Source organism: Pinus tabuliformis, chromosome 8 (assembly GCF_031772625.1).
Source record: "Pinus tabuliformis cultivar Carrire ecotype Pingquan chromosome 8, CPIR1, whole genome shotgun sequence".
NCBI lineage: Eukaryota > Viridiplantae > Streptophyta > Pinopsida > Pinales > Pinaceae > Pinus > Pinus tabuliformis.
In genome coordinates this window covers 2,055,843,529-2,055,854,272 of record NC_142294.1, presented here as the reverse complement: position 1 = coordinate 2,055,854,272, position 10,744 = coordinate 2,055,843,529, and the positions used below count along the sequence as shown (strand labels likewise).

The 10,744-nt window shown below is 36.4% G+C and overlaps 1 protein-coding gene across 1 annotated transcript; it reads right to left on the bottom strand.

The window, feature by feature from the left end:
* Positions 1 to 7,780: 7,780 nt before the first annotated feature.
* Positions 7,781 to 8,155, bottom strand: LOC149244727 (uncharacterized). Its single transcript, XM_089371627.1, has one exon. It carries the CDS (start codon positions 8,153 to 8,155, stop codon positions 7,781 to 7,783), a length of 375 nt encoding a protein of 124 aa, XP_089227753.1.
* Between the last annotated feature and the right edge of the window lie 2,589 nt (positions 8,156 to 10,744).

The window sequence follows — 10,744 nt, the reverse complement described above, 5'->3', positions numbered from 1 at the left end:
TTCATGATGCGTTTTTAGCAGCAAAACAAACTCTAGAATCTATGTTAAATAGAGGGGTCGCCATTACCACAACACTGAATAATTGGCCCACCTATATAGCCCTTGTTAATTCAAAGATAAGATCTCAATAGATGATCATCAGAGAGTTATTAGGCAAACAGTTGTCGAATCTTAGAGCCTAACAGACCATTTAGACTGAACTAGAACAAGAAAGGGAAACCCACTCACAGCTCCTACACCAATATCAACAATGGTTCTATGAAGGAAATTAGTCTCAACAAGAAGCATCAACTGTGTATGAATTCTTGAAATAGGTTCTTCAACAAGTTTTGAGCATTGAGGCAACCAAGCCTTTAATTTAGCGAATAGCAGACATCTCATCTATAGAATAAAATGGGTAGTATCTAACTGATCCTCTAGATTCCAGTGTGAAGACCAGAGTCACATTCAGAGAATGATCAATCTTTGATGCACACTTGAAAATTATTGTTCCAGTTATTTATCAGAATGCTTTCCCATTTTTAGTTCCATTGTCGCAAGCTTGTTCTGGTTCACCACATCCCCAATGGCCTACCCATTAGTTTTATGCACCTAGTATTTCAACGGTTGTTGCTACTTTGGAACAACATTCTCGAGAAGATGAATTCAACCAAGAAATCAACCAATCGTCTCAACCAGATTTAGAGAACACGACAGCAGTAACAGAGGCACACGGCACAAATTTAGCAGTTGTCTTACCTTGAATTTTCTTTATTGTATTGTTTCTTTTCATAAATTGTCTACTGAATAAGTAAAAAGTTATTTTGTCTTTCGTAATTTTGTTTCACACCAACTCTCCCCTTCTTCGGGATGAAGAAGGCTTTGAGGGTGGGAGAGATGCTGGAGGAGCTATCTGACTCGACCAACTAGTCAGATAGAAAAAGGGTTAGTTGACCCTGCCAACTAGCCCTAGTCAAGTTGGTTGACCACATTGTAATGTGAGATTAACTAATGGTAATTAAGCAGTATAATCAGTCAGACAGTTAGACCTGTGAAATTGCTTCACTAGTCTATATATGTGCATTTATTTAGCAATGTAATGGTTGTCTTCTGATACAAAATAAGAATATATATGTGTTTAGCTTGGCTATCTCTCCATTAATATTTTCTTGTACCTTTATATGCTTACTATATAATTGCTTAAAGTCTCTCTATTGGTAACCATGTTCACTATTTGCTAAATTACAACAGAGGTATAAAAATCTTAATGAAAAAATGGATACCTACAATATCTACTGAAAGTAGGGGTTTTTAAATTGGGAAGTTGTATTAAGTTCGTATTGGTAGGGGGTTAAATAATGCAATTTTTAGAGGTATTTTCCAATATGTAGTCAAATTAAAGGTATTGTTTAGTATGCCAAGAATGCACATGATATGTTAGAGGTTCATTGAGTGAAGCCCCCATGTATCCCAATTTGTTAAGGGGATTGAATTACATTCTTTCATTTTACGAACAAGAATTTCCTCCAAAACTTTATAAGTGCAACTTTAGAGAGGTGAAAAAGATGCCCTTGCCTCCTATTTATATAGGACCTTTTCTTCCTTCTGAGAAGAGATTTGTATATATTTATTTTTTCAAGCTTAATGGTTTTATTAGAAGCATCTCTAATCACTTTCCTAGCAATCTTACAATCATTATCATACCAAAGGTTGGAAGTTCTATTGTTCTATTTATAAGACACCTTGGTAGAAAACTTGTTAATGGTAGTGGAAAGGATTGTAGTAAAACTATGGTAGATATGATCAATGTTATCATTGTATATTAAGAAATATAAATCCATTTTTAAATCTTTTTAGCAGAGATCCATTTTTAAATCTTTTTAGAAGAGATCCATTTTACTTTTGTCAAAATGAATGTGCCTTTGACTTTCACAATTCTTTTGCATGTGGTGGGTGTGCATGTCAAGGTTTAGAGTTAAGGTTAGAGGTCTATGGTCAGAATCAAGCTCGTGGTCATTTAAGAGGTCAAAATTTACAATATGGTTGAGGACATGGGTATCATATATCATATAATCCACAACACTTTTTCCAAGCCCATGAATACAAGTCATCTAGCCACAGGTTGGCCACTTATTAATTCCATTACAAATTATTAGGCCTTGGGAACTACAAAACTTGATTAGCTCAATACCAAATAAGTTATCGGTTATGTCTTCGTAATTTCTTTTGAATCTACTAGCTAAGTCAAAGTCATCATCTAACCAGAGGCAATTAGGGTGATTACTTAGGAGAGTAGCTTGGTTAGTAGTTGTTCTAGCATTGAAGTTACCAAGCAAAATGATATTACCTTCATTCCTTAGACTGCGAATATCCTATTCGAAGGTATTGAAGGGGAAATTCTTATCCAAGTTGTTTTTCTTATAGGAGGTAGAGTCAGTAGGAGAAAAATAACAAATTGCAAGACTAATCCTATTGGTGTTATAGTCATAATTTCGATCCAAATGTACGGATTGAGGGGATTGATCTTATGAAGCCGAACATGAGAAGAAATGTTATTTTTTATATAACAAGCTATTCCACCAAAACTTCAACAAGAAGATTTCTTGTTCCAAGTCAACTAGAAAATGAATCTATAGAAATTCTGATTGTAGATTAACTTGATAATGCAATATAACTGAAGCAAAATACTTTAATCTACTTCTACAATCAATTTTACAGAAGCTTAAAAGATTTGAGCAAGATCAAGTTGAACACATATAACCAGAAGAAGAATCAATGCACATGAAACACAGAAGAATACTCAGGGGAAAGCCTCAGCTAAAAACCCCACTAACTGTATTATCATACAAGTTGGAAATATATCAGGATTACACAAAGCCTTAGCTCTCACAGCTAGCCAGCTCTTAGTACAATCCCTCACAGATATTCACAGACAAAATAGACTGCTCATAAGTCTTCTCCTCTGCCCTCCAAGCTCCTATTTCCTTGTGTTGTTTCTCTTGGGTGATCCTACTGTTACCAAATGTAACACTGATCTCACATCCTATAAAACTATGCAATAATCAAGGAATGAATTCCTTCTGCATGCATGAGTTTTGTTTATAAGAAAACACATGCAACTGATAGTACAATGTCCTTGTCTTTAATCTCAACTTGGTCTTTCTCATAATAGACACGCATGAGTTACTGAGGAGAGAATGTTCAGTTATGTGGAGTACACTAGTTAGATGCATGCATGCATTAACTGACTGAACTCAGAATTAGTTCTTCAAATAATTTGGAACTAATTTAACTAGACTTAACTCAATAAACTGAGCTAACTAATTACAACTCAATCTTATCTCCTTAATTAAGGGATAATCTCCTTAATTTAAGGGATAACTGTTACATGATTTCACAAAGGTTTCTAATTTGAATTTCTCCAACTAATTAACTCAAGATAAATTAATTAATTATTTTTCAAACAGATCATGAAATTAAATTCGAATTTTAATTCAAAAACAAATTAAAATTAAAATATTCTTATTGCCACCTTTCAACAAAATCCATATATAAAATACTTTAAATTCATCATACTCTCAAATTTCAACTAATAAAATAAAATCAATATCACTCATAACCTAACTAAACAAACCACAACAATTACTTAAAAAATATGCGTATACCATTTCACCCTAAAAGACCAAAAAAAGAGAGCCTATCAAAATCTCATTACTACCTGTACAATAAAAACACATCTCAATTTCCCATCAATGCCCACATTCTCACAATCTCACATATAAAATTTGTCGTGTATAGTTGACATACGAGTGATGAGAACTTTCAATAATGTACCTGCAAATCAATGAAAATCAAAATTTCAATTGAAAAAACTTCCAAACAAAAGTGCATATAATGTACTTTAAAATTCTTCCACCAATATTCTCAAATATAAAGTTTGTTAGTGAGTAGACATTTGAGATATCCCATAATTGTGGACGTCAACTTCAAAGACAGAAGGTCAACTTAGAATGCTTGTATTTCTTATTTGCCATGTTTCAAAATTTTCTATTTAAAAATAATAATTTAAAATAATACAATTAAATATTAAAAATATATATAATTATTTATAAATTAGTGATTTATTTTATATAAAATATATAAAAAAAATCATCAATAATAATATTTTAAATATATATGGTATATTAATATAATCTAGTTATAATAATTAATTAATTATTTTATATGTAATATTTAGTATATTTTTTTTATTTTTAATATATGATGATGATGGTGGTGGTGGTTAACGTCCGCTGAGACCAAACATTGGTCTATCGGACCTAAAGAAACAAATTATTTATTTTAATTTAAGATTTTGTTCCTATGCTCAAAAAGCTTGGAAAGAAGCCTCCCATCTCACTATAATTTTGACGTTGTAAAAGGCTAGAAAGGTCAGAGATAAAAATAAAAATAAAATATAATTTTTTTAAAAATTAATTTTATTTTTTTTTATGTTTTATAAGAAATATTTTTAATTTATATTCAAATATAAATGTGATAAATTTCTACAAATATATATATAAATATATTTTATTTTAAAATGGAGGGTGTTGAGGAGTAAAGGTTTGTATCTGTTTGTATATGTGTACATTTTCATTTTATTATTTGCAAATATATATTTTCATTTTTCCCATTCTCTTTCTTTTAGAGATGAAATTATATATGTGTGAGATTCCAATTTAATGATATTACCATTTGATTTGTATAAATGTATACCTGTGTAGTGACAATTTTTTGGAGGTGAAAATGTACATTTTCACAATGCTCATTGGACACCATATCACAACTCAAGTTTGTGTGTACAAATGCATTTCTCCACTCCACATTCAGCAATGTAGACATTCACTCACCATCTACCATTGAAAGTAAAGATGTAATTGTACACTACCCACTCGAGCAACACAATGAATGGATAAGTTAAAAGGATGATGATTGGTTCTTTGTGACATATTTTCCCAAAAAAAAAAACATATTGGTGTTATGCCCAATCTAATCAAGTATTACGAAAGTTGATTTTTGTATCAAGAGTAGTGAGGTGATTTATAACTCAATTTGGCATCAATGTTATCACTCACATACATATTGAACAAAATATACATCTATATATATATATATATATATATATATATATATTAAAAGCATTATCAAAAAATGTCATTCATACCATGTCTAATCTAATAAAATATTAATAATAATTTTGTACCCAATATTTATTTCTTGTTTTTACAAGAAAAACATCATTGAAAAACTAATTGGTGTTATGTCTAATCTGATAAATACTTAATAACTCAATGTGACATAGATGGTGTCCTGTACATGTATATCAATATCTATAAATATATAGATATTGTTTAAAAAAAACATCTTTAAAAAAATCATTGTTCTTGTTTTTCTAAGAAAAACATCATTGAAAAATCAATTGGTGTTATGCCTAATCTCATAAATACTTTACAACTCAATGTGGCATAGATGTTGTCATGTACATGTATATCAATATTTATAAATATATATTTATTGTTTCCAAAAAACCATTGTTAAAAAACTCATTGATACTATTCCTAATGTGAGAAAATATTATAGTGATTTTACATCGAACAACTAAGTGCCTTACAACCATGATCTAAATATTTTTTTTTGTAAACAAGGTAGTACTTTCTATATTTACTTTTTTCAAAATTTACATTCCCAACACATCGATTAACCAGCCACCTGCCCGAAGGAAACCAAGTGGCCATCAATCAGCATTGTATCCATTCCAAAACTTAAATAAGTTCATCATCAACATCTATATCTCCCAAGTACCTCTCTCTAGTCTTTTAGACAAAAACATTCAAAAATTGTAAACAAAATACTAAAAACCAACTACTCCTCATCTGAGGAGGCTATCTGGAAGGTTGCCTGCTCTTCCGGGGTCATCATCTGCTTGCCTTTGTTCTGCGGCTTTACCCCTGGGCCTGGGAGTTCTCGTCCCTACTGAAACAGTTTCCACTTTAGCTCAAACAGAGTTTGCTGAATGCGACCCAAAGCAAGGTTGTTCCTGTAAGTTGGGATCTGGATGGTTGCCAAATCCTTCATTATCTCCCGGCTGACATGTTCTGGTTCTTTGTTTCACTCCTGTCGGTTCTCCACTTCTCCTTCCATGTGTTCCTGATGGAGGGTCATTGCGCGAGCAACTATGTGTTTCATGATCCAGTATAGTTGCAGAGTTCTGGTATAGAGAGATTGTCTGCCATTTGTAGTGCCTGGATCATGTATCATTTCTTCCCACTCATGCAGGGGAAGGTTTCTGCCTTGAAGATTTTGTCTTAATTCGCGTTCCCAATTCCAAATCTGTTCCTGAATTTCTTGCACATTTGCTTTCATGTAGGCGTCTACAAGTTCCTTTACCTGTTCACCTGTTGATTTTCTGCCTTTTTTCTGGCCCATGCTGCTTGTTTCGGCTTCCTGCTTGACATTCCTTTTGCTTCTCCTGGGTGCCATGTTTTTGTTGGGCAGCTTCCTGGTGCTTTGGTCCTTTAGGTTTGCTTTTTGGGTTACAATTGACCCTTCACTATGGGTTAGACCTATCACAGTATAAACACAATGGTCAGTTTTATCCATTGGGGACAAGTACTTTAAGGGGATAGCGCTACCACCCCTCTTCCTAGGTCCTTTTGAGTTGTGTCTAACTCGTGAATACATATCCAATGCCTCTCTAGAGCTCTCCTGACCCAAGTTTTCTTTGATGAGGGTTACTCTATGATAATTGGTGTAGTTTATCTGGGCCACGCGGACCATCTTGTGTTCCATACCCCTCCCATCTCTCCGAGGTTTTCCTAACCCCCTTCCTGTTTTGATTTCCTCTGCTTCAGGGTCCCCCTCCCATTTTTTTCCTCAATTCTCTAGATCCTATGGAAGGTATCTGCTTCCTCACATGGGTGTTTCAGGTTCGCCTTACTGAGGGCATAATCTCAGGGTTTGGCATTCCAGGGCCTTCCCATCTGTTGCAGGGGTCAAGGAATATTGGGGCCTTCTTTTCCTGTGAACCCTTCGCATTACTACTATAATCTTCCTTCCCAGCCATGGAGTCACAGGGCTTTCTCCCGACCCAAGCTATCTTAACTTGATAACTGAGTTTGGGGAGATGCAGACTATTCCTATCTATTTGCATGCCTACGTTTTGCTTCATGCAAGAACTTTTATCCAAGTGAAGGGGAGAAGTTTTCACATACCCATTAGTCTGGAGCCGTTGTTCTCTCTTCTGCAGTTGTCTTTGGCCGTTGATGCGTTCTCTCTCGCCACCTTCCTTCTCCCGCGTCCACATGCAACATGCATGGACTCCCTCATACTTTATTCTTTTAACATTCCTCTGTCTTAACCTTACCTCCAGCTGTCTCCATTTCCGATGATCCGTGGCGCGCTTTCCGTCCCACTTTCCTTGGGATGCTGCCCAAATGTCTTGTCCTCCATGCTTCATTTATGACTATCTTCTCCCGGTTGCTCTTGCCGTCCCTTTGCTGACTCTGCATTGCCATCTGGCTCTCCTCTGCGATCTCTTCTCAATCCTATTGTCCCGTTCTCCCTGTGCCCACCTCCTTCCATTTCTGCTCCCACACTTCTCAAGATTATCCTTTCTCTTTCCTCCTCCATCATCCCTATCCTTTCAGTCCTTTCCTATGTTCTATTCTATTCCATGGATGATCTTTGCTGATCTTCCTGCGCATGCCTTCGTCTTTCTTCCCTCCTCTCGACGTCATTCGGATTCTCTTGCTGCCTCGACTGCCTATTTTATCTGATTCATTTCCTCATTCTTGTTGAGCTCTGCTTCTCCCACATCTAACTGGTGCTCTCTGTTTCGGCATCCCCAGTTTGCGAGGAGATCCGCCGGGGCGTTTCCTTTCCTCTTCACATGGGACGCGATAATGTATGCCAGTCGTTGAAGTTGCTTTTCAACTTCTATAATTACCCACGTCGTCCGCCAACTTTTGCTTAGTTTTTCTACGTTTTCTCCTTGTTGTAGTTGTTTTATAGTGTCTATGACCAGCTTAGAATCCCCTTCTATCTGCAATCTTTGGTATCCTTCTCGTATCGCTATCTCTAGTCCTCTGTTTAATGCATGGTATTCTGCTTCATTGTTGGTAGCAATGTTGCAGTCCATTGCATATACCCTTATGATCCTTCCTTCTTCGTCTCTGAATATCCCTCCTATCCCTGCCTCCCCTGGGTTACCTTTGGCTGCCCCGTCAAAGTTTAGTTTTGTGAATCCTTGGGGGGGGTGGTGGTTCTTGTAACTTTCTTCCGCTCTTACCTATTCTGCATCTTGTATCTTCCTTGTGCTACTTATATTTCTTACTTTAATTTCCAGTCGGTTCATGATGCTAGTTTCCATACCTTCCGTCTTCCAATCTTCCTCTATCCAATTTCCCAGAATTATTGTTTCCCTTATATTCCCCATAATTTGGTTCCAGATTTCCCCTATGTCATTTTTATCTGTTCTGAATATTACCTTGTTTTGAGCTTTCCAGAGATTCCACAGGAAGAATCCAATTGACAGGTTCCAAGCATGGTTAAGGATGATGTTTCGGTACGGTTTGCTACTCTATGTTTCAATTGTTGTTTTAATGCTTTCTAACTTTCTTTCTGTAATCCCAAAGATTTGTTGGTGCTTTTGCCACAGGATGTTACTTACATTACAGGAGTTGGCAACATGCTCCATGGTTTCCTCTTGTCGTTGGCACAATGCGCAGTGTGAGGGTCCATGCATCCCCTTCCGTCTTAGCTGATCCCAAGTCAGAGCTCTCCCATGTAGCATTGTCCAGGTAAAAAACATCACTTTTGGTCAGGTTTTTAATTGCCAGATTCTTTTCCATTTTTCCATGTCTACAGTGCCTGCTTCTTTTGTTTTCAGGTGGTAGCCTTCTGATATTGTAAACATGCCTTTAATTCGTTTGCCCCATCGTATTATGTATGTTCCTTCTTTGATAGCTATTTTCCTAGTTTCCAGTTCTCTGTGATATGTATTCCATTGATCGGTTTATGGGGCTTCAAGCCAATCACTTTTCCTCTTCCATTGTCTCCAATAGTTATTTTGGTCCTCTAACCAATAGTTCCTTACTGCATCCTCCACTATTTGGGTTGTATACTGTTGTACTTCCTGTAGCTGGTGTTTTTGACTCAAGGTACCTCTCTATTGCCACCCTTCCTGCCAGAATTCTGCTTTATTTCCCTCCCAAATTTCCCAAAAACTGTTGTCTCTTATCAGGGCTTTGTTCATGTTAGCTAGGTTCCAAATCGCTAAGCCTTTTTTTTCTATCAATGTTCAGAGTTTACCCTCCGGAGTCCGTGCTATTTCATATTTTTGTTCCCACAGTTGTTTCCAGAGGTCATTCCCTCCTTGAATCCATCTCCACCATAATTTCGCCCCCATGACTTGGTTCAAAATGTTTGGGTCTCTAAGTCCCAGACCTCCTTCTGGAACCGACTTGCTTAACCATGTCCATGAAAGCAACGCCCATTTTTTTGTTTTGTTTGCCCCTTGCCATAGAAAATTTTTAAAGATTTGCACCATTTTCTGACATATGGTCTTCAAGATTGCTTGACTTGCCATCTGGTAGATTGGCATAGCTTGAAGGACTGATTTTAGGAATATGAGGCGGCTCGGTGTGTTAAGCGTTCTAAACGTCCAATTTTCCATTCTTTTTTGAATTTTTCTTATCAGGCCGTGCCAGTTCGCTACTCTATTCTATTGATCACTCAGTTGAATTCCTAAGTATTTTGTAGGGAATTTCCCAATTTGGAACCCCAAAGTTCTTGCGGGAAAGACTTGGATCACTCTTGGTGTGTTGAAGAAGAAGATTTTAGTTTTTTCTTTATTCACCTCCATTCCTGAAGCTTTATTGAATTCTGTTAGGATCTCCCCGAGTTTTTTAGCTTCCTTAAGGGTTGCTTGGCTGTACATCATCACATCATCCACAAATTGTTGGTGTGTGATAGTTAAGTCCTCTCCCCATAGGCTGAGCCCTTTGAATTCTCCTCTACTTACTTTGGCGTTGATTAAGTGACCTAGGCCATCCACTGCTAGGATGAACAGGAACGAAGAGAGAGGATCTCCCTATCTTAGGCCATGGGTAGACTTGAATGTTTCCGTTGGGGTTCCATTTAGAAGGATTGACATACTAGGAGTGGATATCATGGACAAAATCCATGCAATCCATCTTTTATCAAATCCATAGGCTTGTAGAACTTCTTGTAGATATTGCCAGCTGAGTTTATCATATTCCTTTGCTAAGCCAATTTTGATCATCATTCCTTTGTTTCCAGTTTTCTTTAGGGAATGGATCACCTCTTGCGCAACTACAATCCCATCCACTATCTGAAAACATTTCACAAAGCTTGTTTGTTCTTTTGCTATCAATTCTGGGAGCAGAGGTTGTAATCTTTTTACCATTATGGTAGACATGCTTTTATAGAGTACATTGCATAGAGCGATAGGTATGAAGTTATGGGGTTCTTCTGCTTGGTCTACTTTTGGTATTAATGCCAAGAAGGTAGCATTCCATGCTGGGTGCATTCGTTTGTGGCTTCTTGATTCTTCTACTGCATTAACAATATATTTTTTCATGAACCGCCATGTTGCTTGAAAAAACTCCACTGTGAAACCATCTGGCCCAAGGGCTTTATTTTTTGCCATTGTCTTGATTACTTCCTCAACTTCCTTTTCCGTAATCACTCGAAGCAGCGCAAGGTT